This window comes from Muntiacus reevesi, chromosome X (genome assembly GCF_963930625.1).
Source record: "Muntiacus reevesi chromosome X, mMunRee1.1, whole genome shotgun sequence".
NCBI classification, from domain to species: domain Eukaryota; kingdom Metazoa; phylum Chordata; class Mammalia; order Artiodactyla; family Cervidae; genus Muntiacus; species Muntiacus reevesi.
In genome coordinates this window covers 73869552-73888053 of record NC_089271.1, presented here as the reverse complement: position 1 = coordinate 73888053, position 18502 = coordinate 73869552, and the positions used below count along the sequence as shown (strand labels likewise).

The window sequence follows — 18502 nt, the reverse complement described above, 5'->3', positions numbered from 1 at the left end:
TAGTATTTGTATTTTCAAAATGTTTTGAAAAGTTTTATTATCAAGTGCTGAGGTCTCTGCCAGCAATGAATGTATATTTATTAATGGTTATAAATAAAAAGAGATTTGGCATTAGTTCTGTTTCTTAAATTTCAGACTCTTATAAAAAGTTATTAGTGAATGGTATGAAATGTGTTATCTTTTAAACTAGAATCAGAAAGATTCAAGTGTCTGTGTAGATATTTGAATAAATAATAGCATTTTTGCATGCGTGTGCAGGTGCTCAGTCATGTCCAACTCCTTGCGACCCCATGGACTGTAGCCAGACAGGCTCCATGGGATTTCCCATTACAAGAATGCTGGAGTGAGTTACCATTTTATCCTCCAGGGGATCTTCCTGACTCAGGGATTGAACTTTCGTTTCCTGGGCCTTCTGCATTGACAGGTGGATTCTTTACTACTGATCCATGTGGGAAGTGCAATAATAGCATTTATGAGAATATAAATTCATTCTTTCATCACAGAGCATAAAAAGCTCTTACTTGCTAGGAGAGAAACAAATTAGTAGTATGATTTCAGCTTAACAATAAGTAAGGAATAATTCACTCCTTTTTTGATATGCATCAATTTGGTCACCCTCTTAAGACTTACTTACTTAATAGATGTACTTTTCTATTAAGGCCATTTCACAAAAATTAATATATCTCAAAAATAGTTAATTCTTTTTTAAAAAGCAAATCTATCTTATTATTAAACCAATATTTACTGCCTACTGAGGTCTAAGAATGATCCTGAACTTAAGGAATTTACAATATATTGGATGGATGCTGTGCCTGCAACTCTTTTACATAAGTAAATGTGAGGGACTTCCCTGGTGGTCCAGTGGTTAAGGCTCCATGCTCCCCAGTGCAGGGGGCATGGGTCAGGGAATTAGATCCCTCATACTGCAACCAAAAGCCTGCATGCTGCAATGAAGATCCCACATGCTGCAACCAAGACCGAGCACAGCAAAAAAAAAAAAAAAAAAAAAAAAAGTCAATGTGAAATTACTCTGCCCTGCTCTGGCTTTGGGCTTTCATCTATTTTGCTCCAAATATGAATTAATTTGAACTTCAGATCAAAGGGAATGAGAATGTCTGTTATATTTTACTGATTTGGGAAGCCAAATGAGAGAGAAGGTAACGTCATTAGCTACTTTAATTCTGACTTCCATCTTCTTTGTAGTTAACTTTATGAAAATAAGGTGTGAAACACATTATTTTTTACTGATACTCTCACTCATGGGCTTCCCAGGTGGCTCTAGTGGTAAAGAACCCGCCTGCCGATGCTGGAGACATAAGAGATCTGGGTTCAATCCCTGGGTTGGGAAGGTCCCCTGGAGAAGGGCATGGCAACCCACTCTAGTATTCTTGCCTGGAGAATCTAGTGGAGGAGCCTGGTGGACTATGATCCATAGGGCTGCACAGAGTCGGACAGAACTGAAGCGACAGCACTTTCATTCATCTTGCCACAATGTCTTGTTTCTTTTATGGCTGTATATTAATATTATAGGACTTTGAGACCTGCTCTAGAACAAAAGTAGACCTCTTCTTTACTCAGACAAACTGGGTTTGTGTGTGGTAAAACTGAAACAGGTTTTTCATGGTTGGCCCTAATTACATTAAGCAACATGACACCTCCGGTGCCTTTCTTCTTATTAACTTGGAAGGTTATGGGAGTATGCAATATCTACTGCTGACTCACTGTTTAAACTTTGCCTGTACAACAAGTTCCTAAGCAGTCCCTCAACCTTGGTTGTGCACTAGATCATCTGGGAACCTTTAAAAATACTGTCCTAAGGGAACCAGAGAAAACATGGTGATGTCCAGAACTGCGAGAAGTCATGAGAAGAGGAAAGATAAAAGGGGAATAAAGCAAGAGAGGTTTATGTTTCACTAGAGGATGCCAGGTTAGGCTTATCATGATGTGAATTGTTTTAGCTCTACCTTATTATTTATTAGGACCTTTGTAGTCTCCACTTGTGTTATTTATATTAGCCAGTTATATAGGTATTTTGATAAACTCTTCAGCTTCTCAAGTTTGCACGTATGTGTGTTCTTATATACTTTAACTATGGAAAAAACCATTATACCTTGAATTTAAGGTAGATATTTATTATTCATGTTCGGCCATTGTCATAGCCAAGTATTAATATGTTTAGGCTTTTATAAATGAAATGTCCATTCTGGTGATTATGCAGTCCCCAGTATTAATGCATTAATAATGGTTCTATTTTGTTTCTATGTACAAAGGCTTTATCAGTGGATTTATTTTTCTAAATTTAATAAAAAGGGCTCATTTCACCTCAGAATAGCTATTAAATTCACAGGGAAAATTCACATGAATATGTAATGAATGTTATTTATTTAACATATTTATTTAATGCTAGCCTCAAGAGAAAAAAGAGCTACCTAAATTATTATATCAAAAATTAATGAAACCATTCAGAATTTATCAAATGTGTGTTTCTGATCCAGAAAATACTCATTTTTAAAGACATGAGTCTTTTTTGTAAAATATAAATTCGTCTTGCTTTCATAAGATTATATATGATCTTACCATCTCCTGTGCAGTAGAGAAGCAATTATCATAGATGTTAAAGGCACAGGCTCTAGAGTAAGCGTTCTACCACTCATTAGGTTTGTGATATTGGGCAAATTACTTAACATTTTCCCAGTTTTCTCATCTTCAAAATGGAAATAATATCTATCTCATAGAGTCAGTGTCAGGGTTAAAATTCAGAATTCTATGTAGAGTATATGAAGCTCTCTGAACATGTTTTAAATATTGATGTGTCTGATTTTCTTAAGAGATGGAGTGAAGGTTCATTGAGGTCAGGGATCATATCATAAAAAAGGATTTTTTTTGTATCATTCATATTGCTTAATCACCTTATTAATAATCACTTATTGAATGTTAATTGCAGAAAACTTTGCCTTTAAGTTGATTTTGAAAAGATAAAAATGAGCTAAGTTAAAAAAATAAATAAAATGAGCTAAGTTATTAAATTGTGAGCATTTGTGAGATTATTAGAAACACAGCTTTTTTTTAGATGACAAAACTGAGTTATACTGAGTAGTACCAGGTAATGAGTATTTCCTTTCTCAGGTTCTCATGCAACAAGGCTATGATGCTGCTTGTGATATATGGAGTCTGGGAGTCCTTTTTTATACAATGTTGGCTGGGTAAGGAATTTATATATTCAAATTAATTCACATTATTATTTGAATTTCACTTGTATATTTTCATCTAGAAAGAGGACAGATGAAAATTACCTTAAGGAAAATGCTATCAATATTCTAAAATATTATATATTGAATACTTATAAAATTTAAAAAAAACATGTGGTGTTTAATGAGGCATTATTTTGGCACATAGTTAAAAGATTGTTCATCTGGGACTAAAACTTCTAAAAATAAAGCATATTCTTATTTTGATATTTTATGTTTAAATGTTTTACATTTTCAAAATGTTTACCTTAGCATAAAATCATTTCCCAATTCAAGAGGTGCTTACCCACTGAACTTGCTGATGTTATTTTTTTTAAGTACTTGAATTTTGGTTCTCTTGGCAGCAGAGATTCAGTGTGATTGAACTTTATAACAAACCTGCATAAAATAGTAGCAATATTAAAATACAGAAACACATACAGATGTGTTAAAAGAATAAAGAAATAGTTAAAAATGTAGCCGTTGGATTATGTTGAAGACTGTTAGTGTATAAAGAATACAAGTGCTATTTTACTCTTAATAATAAGTAGCACTTTAGAAGTAAAAATTTATAACTGTAGATAAAGGCTAGGTTTAGCAAAGTCTAATGCATAAAATAGAATTTGAAGAATTTAATGTAATCATAATGTCCTGAGGTATGACTTTTTTAAAAAGACTGTGCTGATGTGCTCAGTTGTGGCTGACTCTGCGACCCCTTGGACTTTAGCTCACCAGGTTCCTTGGTCCATGGAGTTTTGCAGGCAAGAATACTGGAGTGGGTTGCCATTTCCTTCTCCAGCTTTTAAAAGGCATTTAGTATAATAAATATAAAGATTGAGGGCAGGAGGAGAAGGGGATGACAAAGGATGTGATGGTTTGATGGCATCACCAACTCGATGGACATGAATTTGGGTAAACTCCAGGAGTTGGTGATGGCCAGGGAGGCCTGGCGTGCTGTGGTCCATGGGGTTGCAGAGTCGGACACGACTGGGCGACTGAACTGAACTGAACTGATAATTAAATATGCTTGCTGTAGCAGGAGATTTATAAAGATAAGTTATGAAAATAGTGACTCCAAGTTATTCATTGGCTTGATCATAATCACATATGTCAGTATATTCCATGTACTTTTAAATATGTGCAAAATATTTAGTTACAGACCACAGCAAGTGCTAAAGTTAAGAGTAGCTAATGTTTGCATGTGAACAGCAGTCAGCAGTATTGGTTTCAAACCGTTGGATACCATTTCGAGATAGCTACTTTCAAATATTTACTTTATGACTAAACAAAGCATTTTGTGTGTATGTGCATAGGTATGTGTGTTTGTGTTATCTCAACTATGAGGGGATTAACATATTAAGGCATCTTTCTCATATTTTTTAGCCATAAATCTTTCTATTCCCAAATCTGAATACCATTTTTAAAATGGTACCATTTGTTAAAATGATACAAAAGTGACCACTTTTTGTCATTCTATAATAATTTTCTAAACCGCTTTAACTTCATACAAAGTATTTGTTTTCCTATCTATGACTGTTGATCCATGTAATAATTTTAATGGCTATAAAGAATTTTTGTTATATTGATATATTTAACCAATTTTTCATAGATATTAATTAAAAATACTGTTACTTTGTTTTCACTGATAATGATAAATTTGAGCCAATTCAATAAATATATAAAATTACTTTCTTCATAGTAGGTATATTTGGTTTCCTACCTTATGCCTGTGAATACAAAATTTGTGTTGATTTTCAGAATGTATTTACATATAGCTATATTTATTTTATTTTACATTGATTCACAGATAAAAGGTAAAAAAATAGATTGATGTAGGCAAGACTCTTCATTTCATTATATAATTCATTAAGTTCATTGTTTGAAATGTAAAATTTTATATGAACAGTAAAGGGAAATTTTAGGTGATATTCTTAATTTGCTATAGTAAATATATGCTTGTAGTTCTATACTCATCACTTTCAATTAGATTTAATATGTATGTTAGGCCTTCATGTGTATTTAAATCTCTTTTATTAATAGCTGCACTCCCTTTGCTAATGGGCCCAATGATACTCCTGAAGAGATATTGCTGCGTATAGGTAATGGAAAGTTCTCTTTGAGTGGTGGAAACTGGGACAGTATTTCAGATGGAGCAAAGGTATAAATTATAAATATGTTTTGTTTTGTTGAACTGTTAATTGCCAAAATCTTTTAAGTTTATAGCCTAGTCTGCATTTGCAGAGTATCAGATGGTGTTTAATGTCAGTATTTGTTTTTAAATCACGATATTTATTTTTAAGTCAACTCACATATATGTGTGAATTGCAGAAGACAATAAAGGCTGACTTTTTTGCCATCTTTCTGGGATACATTTCTCTCTTATCAATTCATATGTGATCAGGAAATATAAACCAGTTTCAGTGTTAACCAAAAGCAAAAATGTAAATCTACTGAGGAAAAATACATAAAGCCAATTAAATTTGATTTCTGCATTTAGTGTGTTTTTACACATCATATCTTCTTTAGCACTGACATTGACTACTCATTATATAGGCAGTTTTTATAATGTTAACTTATTCTTAGAACATATACAAACTTTTTATCAGTTGCACCTAGATATTTGCAGTTGATGGCTAAGAACTGTTCAGTAGAAATGTAGTGCAAGCCACATATGTAATTTAAAAATTTCTAGTAGTCATGTTAAAAAGCAAAAAGAAGCAGATGAAATTAATGTTAATAATATATTTTATCTAATGTGATATATCCAAAATATTTCATTTCAAAATTTTAAAAATTAGTGAGATTTTGAATTCTATTTTTGTACTTCATTTTCAAATTCTGGTGTATATTTTATACTTATAGCCCATCTGAATTTGGACTTACCTACATTTTAAAAGTGCTTAATAGCCATATGTAGCTAGTGGCTACTGTTATTAGTAAAGTTTCAGAGTAACTGGCCTTATAATTTAGGGAAAAAATAATAGATCATGGCTTGATTACTAATTCTTACATTTATATCTAAAAATTTTAAGTTTTAAAACAAAACCCCAAAGTTATCAGGATGTGTTTTATTGGGCCCTGACGCTTTTAAGCTGCATTTTGAATTAGAAAACATTTTAAGACAGAAAGATTTGCTTGTATTTAATATCTGCTAATAATAAAACCTAATTATCTAAGGACATTAGTTAATCTGTAGAATATATTATGGATTAAATCTTATATCCTGATTATTGTAGAATAAGTAAATCAGGGATTTGGTTATCGTTACCTTTTAAACATTAGAAAAACAGAAATGGGATTGCGTTCAAATCTTAGCCATAACATAAGTGTACCATGTGTTATAGTAAAAGGAACACCTGATTGGAAGCCAGGAAAGCTGAATGCTAGTTTTGATCTACTAACTAGCTTCCTCATTTTTGTCATCTGCAAAATTTGGGAATTAAATTCTCCCTTTGGTTCCTTTCAACTCCAAAATTTCATTTGTCAGATTTTCGTTTATAAAGTGATTGAATCTACTAACTATTCGTTAAATACATGTATTTTCTAGTCAGCCAGTTTGTGTGTCAGAAAGTACATTTTCCCAAGGAACAATTCGAACGTTTAAAGCTATACACATGAACCTCTTGTGCTCTTTATAAAACAAACAAACAAGCAAACAAAAAAACTTAGGTTGGAACTTCCCTGGTGTCCAGTGGTTAAGACTGCACTTTCACTGCAGGGGGAGTAGGTTCCCATCCCTAGTTGGGAAAGAAATCCCACATGCCACACAGTATGGCCAAAAAATGAAAAACAAAAAAACTAAAAGCAGTAATGCTAATGTTGTACTTAGATTTTGGCTTTTCTATGTTTTGTGTGCTTTATGTTTTCATCTGTCTAGTGCCTAAGGAATAATACATATTAAAATTCAATTTCATTCTCACCACTTTTAGTCAGATATTCTGGAGAAATTAACATAGAAAAAAATGTTGGGGGATATTGACAAAATATTTCACAAGGTCTTTCATGTATTCCATTTTATGGTTTAAATTGCTTTAGTTCTGTCTTTGAAATTTTTCTGAAAATGATGGCATATTACTGAGCAGATGAGCTGTATGAACTTTAAAGAATCTGTACATTTTAACAATTCATTAATTTTCTTTTTTTTTAACTTTTTATTTTGTATTGAAGTATAGCCAATTAGCAATGTTATAATACTTTCAGGTGAACAGTGAAGGGATTCAGTCATACATGTACATGTGTCCATTCTCTTGCAAACTCTCCTCCCATCAGGATGCCGTATAACATTGATCAGAGTTCCATGTGCTATATAGTAGGACCTTGGTGGTTATCCATTTTAAATATACTTTACCTAATACATTTTTTTGTCTGTTTTAAATTAGTGATGAAGTTAAGCTATTGTTCAGTTACCCATCATGCCTTACACTACTACCCTTAAGGTGGGAAAATTGTAACGTTTACTGTTACCTCATGACAATTATTTTACTTCATTATAGTTCTTTGCAAGTTATTTTTCCCTTTCCAATGCTTTTATTGACGTTGGTGAGTACCACTACCAGAAGCATATAAAAGATGATTCTGTTTGCCTCCTGTCCATGCATAGTTCCTAGACTTTTTTCATTGAGTTAAAGGAAAGTAGAAGTGGGGTGGAAGTCATGTTAGCTTTATATGTCTTATTGCTACAATAGTTTAAGCTTTGAGAACATTAACATAGCTGCTTCCCTTTTTTTAAACAGTGGGGACAAAGAAGAATCATGTAAACAAAAAAGTAGAAGAGGCAAGAGAGTAATAAAATTTTCATGGTGTCACTATGTATTAAAAATAAACACAATAATACCTGATTAATTATAAGGAATTTCTATCTATATTTTATAATACTTGAAATGGATAAAATGTTACTTACTTCAAGTGCATATACCCTTGACTAAAAAAGAATTTCTCAGTAGAAGTTCTTGTAGGTTAATTTATGGCTTCCTCCCTTGCCTCCTTAAAAAGAGCAGCTTCCATTTTTCCTAAACTGTGTTCCTATTACTGTATTTTGTGTACTTTATTGGAGTATTAGTATTAATCACATTCTCCCTGGCTATAAATTCATTTGAATATTTTTATTTTTCCCACTCAGGGAGCTTTGTTTATTTATTTTTTGTTAGTTTTGGGTTTGTTTTTTTATTGGGTATATTCCATGCAAGTCCCTGAGTTTTCTTGCTCAGTATTTTGAATATGGCAAATACTAATTTCTTACATTTCAGCCTGTGCTAGCATTGGACATCATGTTTTTGCGTGGGTCTTTGCTTTCTTTTTTGGTTGGATTTAGATTAGAGCATACATTTCTTTTTTTTTTTTTAATGTGATTGAAATTTGTATTTATTTTTTCACAATTATTTTTATAAGTTGGAGGCTAATTACTTTACAATATTGTAGTGGATTTTGACATACATTGACATGAATCAGCCATGGATTTACAAGTATTCCCCATCCCGATCCCCCCTCCCACCTCCCTCCCCACCCCATCCCTCTGGGTCTTCCCAGTGCACCAGCCCCGAGCACTTGTCTCATGCATCCAACCTGGGCAGGTGATCTGTTTCACCCTTGATAATATACATATTTCGATGCTGTTCTCTCAAAACATCCCACCCTCACCTTCTCCCAGAGTCCAAAAGTCTGTTTTGTACATCCATGTCTCTTTTTCTGTTTTGCAAATAGGGTTATTGTTACCATCTTTCTAAATTCCATATATATGTGTTAGTATATTGTATTGGTCTTTATCTTTCTGGCTTACTTCACTCTGTATAATGGGCTCCAGTTTCATCCATCTCATTAGAACTGATTCAAATGAATTCTTTTTAATGGCTGAGTAATATTCCATGGTGTATATGTACCACAGCTTCCTTATCCATTCATCTGCTGATGGGCATCTAGGTTGCTTCCATGTCCTGGCTATTAGAAACAGTGCTGCAATGAACATTGGGGTGCATGTGTCTCTTTCAGATCTGGTTTCCTTAGTGTGTATGCCCAGGAGTGGGATTGCTGGGTCATATGGCAGTTCTATTTCCAGTCTTTTAAGAAATCTCCACACTGTTCTCCATAGCGGCTGTACTAGTTTGCATTCCCACCAACAGTGTAAGAGGGTTCCCTTTTCTCCACACCCTCTCCAGCATTTATTGCTTGTAGACTTTTGGATAGCAGCCATCCTGACTGGCGTGTAATGGTACCTCATTGTGGTTTTGATTTGCATTTCTCTGATAATGAGTGATGTTGAGCATCCCTATTTTTCCCACTCAGGGGTCTTTAAATATCCTGTTATTTTTTGCATTGCCTAGCATAGTAAATACTTAATTGAATACTGTTTTTACAAGCTGTTTAATCTTTCTTCAGATATACCTTCCATTGTTAATTTACACTGTAAGATTCTTTTGTCTAATATATAAATATGAATTATTATTGTGAATGGCTGTAAATTTGAAATAAGTAGTCTGGTTTTATGTAAATATTTCTTTTCTATTTTGGTCTGAAGTTGCTTTTAAGTGAGGTGTTTTGTTCATGTGTTGATAAGTCGTAGATTTCTAGAGCTAGATGGGATAATTTTGCATATTGATAAACAAAGATGTGCAGAATTTATCTTTTCCATAGTCATACACTGAGTGCATAGCTGGTATTGATTTTCAGTCCAATACTCTTTTCAGTCTACCACATACTAGGAAAGATTTCCTGGGGGAAGAAAGACTTAAATGGCTTAGCTTCTGTGGATGGAATGGAGAAAAAAGAGGTTTATAACCCTTTAATAATAGAAGGCTCAGAAGAGAGGTGTTATTGTTCACGCACTTCTATTCTTAGAAATACATGTAAATCCATGGTTGATTCATGTCAATGTATGGCAAAAACCACTGCAATTTTGTAAAGTAATTAGCCTCCAACTAATAAAATTAAATTAAAAAAAAGAAATATTAGAAATTAAGTATGCCTAAACTTATTACTTATTACTTAATCTATATTGCATAGCAACTTTCTGTTAAAACACTATATTGAAATATAAGACTGGACACTATAAAACTCCTAGAGGAAAACCTAGGCAGAACACTCTTTGACATAAATTCCAACAAAATCTTTTTTTGATCCACCTCCTGGGGTAATAAAAATAAATAAATGGGATCTAATTAAACTTAAAAGCTTTTTACACAGCAAAGGAAACTATAAGCAAAACAAACAAACAAACAAAAAAACACCCTCAGAAGGGGAGAAATTGTTTGCAAACAAAGCAACTGATAAGGGATTCATCTCCAAAATATACAAACAGCTCATGCATCTAAACATCAAAAAATAAACCAATCAATATTAAAAAAAAATCCAAAAAATGGGTGAAAGATAAGTCAATAAGTAGACATTTCTCTGAAGAAGACATACAGATGATCAAAAAGCACATGGAAAGATGCTCAACATCACTAATTATTAGAGAAATGCAAATCAAAACTCTAATGAAGTATCACCTCACACCTGTCAGAATGACCATCATCAAAAAATCTACAAGCAATAGTACTGGAGAGGGTGTGAAGAAAAGGGAATCCTCTTACTGTGTTGGTGGGAATGTAAATTGGTACAGCCAGCATAGAGAACAGTATGGAGGTTCATTTAATAACTAACAATGGGACTACTATATCACCCAGCAATCCCACTCCAGGGCATATACCCAGAGAAAACTGTAACTCGAAAGAATAGATGCACCCCAGGGTTCATTGCAGCACTATTATTTATGATAGGTAGGACATGGAAGCAACCTAAATGTCCATCAACAAAGGAATTGATAAGGAAGCTATGGTACATATATACAATGGAATATTGCTCAGCTATAAAAAATAACAAAATGGTTCCATTTGCAGCAACATGGATATACCTAGAGTTTGTCATACTTAGCGAAGTCAGACCAAGAAAGACAAACATCATATGATATTGCTTCAATGTGGAATCTTTAAAAAGGAGCACAAATGAATTTATTTGCAAAACAGAAATAGAGTCACAGATTTAGAAAATGAACTTACAGTTACCAGATGATAAGGAGGGGAGGGGTAAACTAGGAGACTGGAGTTGACATATATACATTACTATATATAAAATAGATAACTAATAAGAGCCTGCCATATAGCACAGGGAACTCTACTCAGTACTCTCTAATCTCCTATATAGGAAAGGAATCTTTAAAAAAAAAAAAGGGTGAATATATGTATATGTGTAAATGAATCACTTTGCTGTACACATGAAACTAACATAACATTTTCAATCAACTATACTCCAGTAAAGACAACAAAACACTATATTGAAGTCCTTCTTGAAAGCTGTAGCTTTCAAACACCTCATGCCAAATTATACAAAAGACTACCATGTCTAAACAAACCTAGGGAGGTGCCCTAGCAAATTCAGTAATTAGAATTATATTTTTAGATTTATTTTGAAGGATAATTACTTGTTGTTACCTGTAATCAAGGCAAAAAGTGTGACTTATGTATGAAACTCAGTCTTTTATACTGAGGAAGAATGAATTGTAATACATTTAACCAAAATGAAATGTTTGCAGTATAATTAGTAATAACTGCAATGAAAATAATGGTTTATCTCAGTCACATGATTAAAATTGAAAGAGAAATGATTAATTACTAATCAGTAGTTTCCAAACTTTAATGAATTTTCCACCTAAGTTCTGTGAGAAGAATAGGAAAATTGCTATTCTCCTGTATTAGCATTTGTTCAAAGAATTTGGAGTTTAACTGACTTTTACTTAAAATAAGTATAAAAAATAAGAAATCTTTAAACCTAGGTTAGATTTAGTTAATTATTTTAGTTAATAATAGCTTTCTTCCAATAGGATTATCCAACTAAATACCCAGGTGATTTTATTTAAGTGATCATTCTTGTCATAGCTGAATATCTTTTTTTAAACTGGCCAGCAGTACTACTATATTTACTTTGAAAAACGTGGAAAATTATCCATGTGGAAGTGACAGATTTTTGTGAACTGTGGGTGAGCTCATTTTCCTCTAAGCTATCAAGACAATTCAGTGAATATTACTTAAGAGAATGACAATTTTTTATTTCATTTGTCATCCATTTTCTTGTTATTCTGTCAAAGAAAGAGGTTGTAAAGAAATAAGAAATGAGATAGATTAAACCCTATTAAAGCTACTTCAAGTTCTTTAAAAGACAGTAGCAAAATGTTGATACTTATACCGTGAAGCCATTTGATATCATAAATTAATCAACATTCTGTTTGTCTTTCCAAGGAAAAACTAATTATAATGTTTTATAAGGATTTAGGGCATGACCATATTTACTGCATTTTCATTTAAGGTGAATGAATTCACCTCTCTTTTGGAAATCAGTCCTTGTCTCCAAATATGAATTTATAATCTCAATTTTATATAACTTACCCCAGAAGTAATTATAACCTTTTTGTTTTAACAAGATTCACCATACATCACAGTTTGCTTAGAACACTCCTGGTTTGTGCATTTGGCTCTCAACTTTACTCTGAATGTTACCCCAGAAGTAATTATAACCTTTTTGTTTTAACAAGATTCACCATACATCACAGTTTGCTTAGAACACTCCTGGTTTGTGCATTTGGCTCTCAACTTTACTCTTCTGGATAACAAATTATATGACCACCCACTTTAACTGTCTTTGATTTCAGTTAAATTTTTTCAGTGAATATATAATAAATAGTTAGAATTTGTTATGAAAAAAATGATTTTTTTCCTGAGGTATTTTGATATCTTCCATGAATGCTTACTTAGTTCTATGAACATTTAGCCCTTATTGTGCATACATGATAGTTATTATTTTTAAAAAAATAGCTATTAATCTTGTAAAGTTCAGACATCAATACAGTATTGAGTTTAATAGGGGAGATTGAGAAGTAGGTTACTTTAGTACTTATGAGCCAGACTCTGGCTGACTGGATGCATATCCTTGCTGGTTATGTGTTACATACTACTAGCTATGTGACCTTGAGAATGGTACTTAGTTAACTTCTCTCTGTCTCAGTTTCCATATCTGTAAAGTGATGAGAGTAATAGTGTCTACCTCAGGGTTTATGAAAATTTACCAGGTTGATATGTGTGGCACATAGTCTTAATAAGTATTCAATTAGTGTTATCTGATATCAGTTTTCATTCCAATCCCTAAGAAAGGCAATCCCAAAGAATGCTCAAACTACCGCACGATTTCACTCATCTCACACGCTAGTAAGGTAATGCTCAAAATTCTCCAAGCTAGTCTTCAGCAATACATGAACAGAGAACATCCAGATGTTCAAGGTGGTTTTAGAAAAGGCAGAGGAACCAGAGATCAAATTGCCAATATCCGCTGGATCATCGAAAAAGCAAGAGAGTTCCAGAAAAACATCTCTTTCTGCTTTATTGACTATGCCAAAGCCTTTGACTGTGTGGATCACAATAAACTGTGGAAAATTCTGAAAGAGAAGGGAATACCAGACCTCCTGACCTGCCTCTTGAGAAATCTGTATGCAGGTCAGGAAGCAACAGTTAGAACTGGACATGGAAAAACAAACTGGTTCCAAATAGGAAAAGGAGTATGTCAAGGCTGTATATTGTCACCCTGCTTATTTAACTTCTATGCAGAGTACATCATGAGAAATGCTGGGCTGGAAGAAGCACAAGCTGGAATCAAGATTGCCAGGAGAAATATCTATAACCTCAGATATGCAGATGACACCACCCTTATGGCAGAAATTGAAGAGGAACTAAAAAAGCTCTTGATGAAAGTGAAAGAGGAGAGTGAAAAAGTTGGCTTAAAGCTCAACATTCAGTAAACTAAGACCATGGCATCTGGTCCCATCACCTCACGGGAAATAGATGGGGAGACCGTGGAAACAGTGTCAGACTTTATTTTCTGGGGCTCCAAAATGACTGCCGATGTTGACCGCAGCCATGAAATTAAACGACACTTACTCCTTGGAAGGAAAGTTATGACCAACCTAGACAGCATGTTAAAAAGCAGAGATATTAGTTTGCCAACAAAGGTCCATCTGGTCAAGGCTATGGTTTTTCCAGTGGTCATGTATGGATGTGAGAGTTGGTCTGTGAAGAAAGCTGGGCACCGAAAAATTGATGCTTTTGAACTGTGGTGTTGCAGAAGACTCTTGAGAGTCCCTTGGACTGCAAGGAGATTCAGCCAGTCCATCCTGAAGGAGATCAGTCCTGGGTGTTCATTGGAAGGACTGATACTGAAGCTGAAACTCCAATACTTTGGCCACCTCATTCGAAGAGTTGACTCATTGGAAAAGACCCTGATGCTGGGAGGGATTGGGGGCAGGAGGAGAAGGGGACGACAGAGGATAGGATGGCTGGATGGCATCACTGACTCAATGGGCATGAGTTTGAGTAAACTCTGGGAGTTTGTGATGGACAGGGAAGCCTGGCGTGCTGCAATTCATGAGGTGGCAAAGAGTCGGACATGACTGAGTGACTGAACTGAACTGATACCATTAAGAATGTATAAAGCACTATGATGACCAAATATTAATATTTGAATAATTTGTTGGCAATGAAAACGTTCATAAGTAAAATGAAATCCATAGTAATATATTTTAATATTTGCATAGGCCCGTATCCTAAAATTCTTTTTCATTCTCTCACCATCACTACCTATCCCTTTCAATAAACCCTGGGGATCCACAGGAAAGTACAGCAGCTTTAATGATGATCAGAATAGTGTTTTTTATTGTTAAACTTTAGTATGTACAGTTAATTTATTGTTGAAACACACCTTGATAAATGAGAATAGATGAACCTATTCTTTTGGGCTACAGCATTGATTTTTTTTTTTTTTTTTTGGTAGTGCTCCATTGTATGTATATACATGGCCTTTTTAAAAAATTTTATTGGAGCATATAGTTGCCATTGCTGAACAACAATGAATAGTTGCTTTATAATGTTGTGTTACTTTCTGTTGTACAACAAAGTGAATCAGCTATGCATATACATAGATTCCCTCTTTTTAAAATCTCTTTACCATTTAGATCACCACAGAGTATTGAATAGAGTTCCCTGTGATTCTTGTTTTCGTTATTCAGTCACTAAGTCATGTCTGACTCTTTGCGACCCCGTGAACTGCAGCATGCTAGGCTTCCCTGTTCTTCACTATTTCTCAGAGTTGGCTCAAATTCATGTCCGTTGAGTTAGTGATGCTATCTAACCATCTCATCCTCTGCTGCCTCCTTCTCCTTTTGACTTCAGTCTTTCCCAGCATCAGGGTCTTTTCCAGTGAGTCATCTCTTCACATCAGGTGGCCAGAGTATTAGAGCTTCAGCTTCAGCATTAGTCCTTCCAATGAATATTCAGGACTGATTTCCTTTAGGATTGAATGGTTTGATCTCCTTGCAGTCCAAGGGGCTCTCAAGTGCCTTCTCCAACACAATTTGAAAGCTTCAGTTCTTCGGCATTCAGCCTTCTCTATGGACCGACTCTCACATCCATACATTGATTTGGCTATGTGGACCTTTGTCAGCAAAGTGATAGCTCTGCTTTTTAATATTCTGTCTAGGTTTGTCATAGTTTTCCTTCGAAGAAGCAAGTGTCTTTAATTTCATTCCTGCAGTCACCATCCACGGTGATTTGGGAGCCCAAGAAAATAGAATCTGTCACTGCTTCCATTTTTTTCCCTTCTCTTTGCCATGAAGTGATGGAACCAGATGCCATGAATTTAGTTTTTTTTTTTTTTTAATGTTGAGTTTCTAGCCAGGTCTTTTGTTCTTCTCTCTCACCCTCATCAAGAGGCTTTTTAGTCCCTTTTCCTGCCATTAGGATAGTAGATTACTACATATCTGAGGTTGTTGATCTTTCTTCTGGCAATCTTAATTCCAGCTTGTGATTCATCCAGCCTGCCATTTTACACAATGTACTCTGCATATAAATTAAATAAGAAGGGTGACAATGTACAGCCTTGTCATACTTTTTCTCAATTTTGAACCAGTCAGTTGTTCCATGTCCGGTTCTAACTACTGCTTCTTGATCTGCATATAAGTTTCTCAGGAGACATGTAAGGTGGCCTGGTAATCCCGTCTCTTAAAGAATTTTCTGCAGTTTTTTGTGATCCACACAAAGGCTTCAGTGTAGTCAGTGAGACATAAATAGATGGTTTGGGGGAACTCCATTACTTTCTCCATGATCCAGTGAATGTTGGCAGTTTGATTTCTGGTTCCTCTGCCTTTTCTAAATCCAGCTTGAACATCTCGAAGTTCTAAATTCACATACTACTGAAGCTAGCTCAAAAGATTTTGAGCATAAATGTGCTAGAATGTGAAATGCACGAAGTTGTACATTAGTTCGAACATTCTTTAGCATTGCCCTTCTTTGAGATTGGAATGAAAACTGACCTTTTCCAGTCCTGTGGCCACTCCTGAGTTTTCCAAATTTGCTGATATATCACATGCAGCACTTTAACAACATCATCTTTTTGGATTTAAATATAGCTCAGTTGGAATTTTGTCTCCTCCACTAGCTTTGTTCACAGTAATGCTTCCTAAGGCCCACTTGACTTTGCATTCTATGATGTCCAACTCTAGGTGAATGACTATGCCATTGTGGTTATCTGGGTCATTAAGACTTTTTTGTCTAATTCTTCTGTGTATTCCTGGCAGCTCTTCTTAATCTCTTCTGCTTTGGCTAGGTCCTTATAGTTTCTTTCCTTTATCATGCCCATACTTTATCATGCCCAAATATTCCCATGATATCTTCAATTTTCATGAAGAGATCTCTAGTTTTTCCCTTTCTATTGTTTTCCTCTGTTTGTTTGCATTGTTCATTTAAGAATGCCTTTTTATCTCTCCTTACTAATCTCTGAAGTCTGAATTCAGTTGAGTATATCTTTCCCTTTCTCCCTTGCTTTTAATTTTCTTCTTTTCTCAACTATTTATAAAGCCTCCTCAGAGAACCACTTTGCCATCTAGCATTTCTTTTTCTTTGAAGTGATTTTGACCACTGCCTCCTGTACAGTGTTACGAATCTCCATCCATAGTTCTTCGGACATTCTTTCTACCAGATCTAATCCCTTGAATGTGTTTGTCACCTAGACTGTATAATCATAAAGGATTTGATTTAGGTCAAACCTGCTGGGAAAACTATCAATAACCTCAGATATGCAGATGACACCACCCTAATGGCAGAAAATGAAGAGGAACTAAAAAGCCTCTTAATGAAGTTGAAAGAGGATAGTGAAAAAGCCAGCTTAAAACTTAATATTCAAATAACTAAGATCATGGCCTCCAGTCCCATCACTTCGTGGCTAATAGATGAGGGAAAAATGGAAACAGTGGAAACAAAAAAATAAATAATTAAAAATAAAAAACTTTCTTTTCTTGGGCTCCAAAATCACTGCAGACAGTGAGTGTAGCCTTGAAATGAAAAGATGCTTACTCCTTGGAAGAAAAGCTATGACAATCCTAGGCAGCATATTAAAAAGCAGAGGTATCACTGCTGACACAGGTGTGTGTAGACAAAGCTATGGCTTCTCCAGTAATCATGTACAAATGTGAGAATTGTACCATAAAGAAGGCTGAGTGCCAAAGAATTGATGCTTTTGAATTGTGTTGCTGGAGAAGACTTTTGAAAACCCCTTGGACAGCTAGGGGATCAAACTAATCAATCCTAAAGGTAATCAACCCTGAATATTCATTGGAAGGACTAATGCTGAAGTTGAAGCTCCAATACTTTGGCCACCTGATACAAAGAACTGACTCATTGGGTAAAAACCCTGATGCTGGGAAAGATTGAAGGCAGGAGGAGAAGGACGACAAAGGGATGTGATGGTTGCATGTCATCACCGATTCAATGGATATGAGTTTGAGCAAACTCTGGGAGATAGTGAAGGACAGGGAAGCCTGGGGTCCATGGGGTCGCAAAGAGAGACCCAACTGAGTGACTCAACAACAACAACAATAACTGAATGGCCTAGTGGTTTTCCCTACTTTCTTCAATTTATGCTTGAATTCTGCAATAAGGAGCTCATGATCTGAGTCACAGTCAGCTTCAGTTTTTATTTTTGGTGATTGTATAAAGTTTCTCTTTCTTTGACTGCAAACAACATAATCAGTCTGATTTTGGTATTGACCATTTTGTGATGTCCATGTGTAGAGCTGTCTCTTCTGTTGTTGGAAATGGGTGTTTGCTATAACCAGTGTGTTCTCTTAACAAAACTGTTAGCCTTTGCCTTGCTTCATTTTGTATTCCATGGCCAAACTTTCCTCTTATTCTGGGTATCTCTCTCTTTTA

The 18502-nt window shown here is 34.7% G+C and overlaps 1 protein-coding gene across 7 annotated transcripts in view; it reads left to right on the top strand.

The window, feature by feature from the left end:
* The window catches only part of RPS6KA6 (ribosomal protein S6 kinase A6), a 167717-nt gene that overhangs the window by 113962 nt on the left and 35253 nt on the right, over positions 1 to 18502 (top strand). For all 7 annotated transcript variants that reach the window (XM_065915253.1, XM_065915252.1, XM_065915254.1 and 4 more), the window contains 2 exons: positions 3127 to 3203; positions 5268 to 5385. In XM_065915253.1, coding sequence (XP_065771325.1) covers positions 3127 to 3203; positions 5268 to 5385 — 195 coding nt within the window. The remainder of the gene's footprint in view (positions 1 to 3126; positions 3204 to 5267; positions 5386 to 18502) is intronic.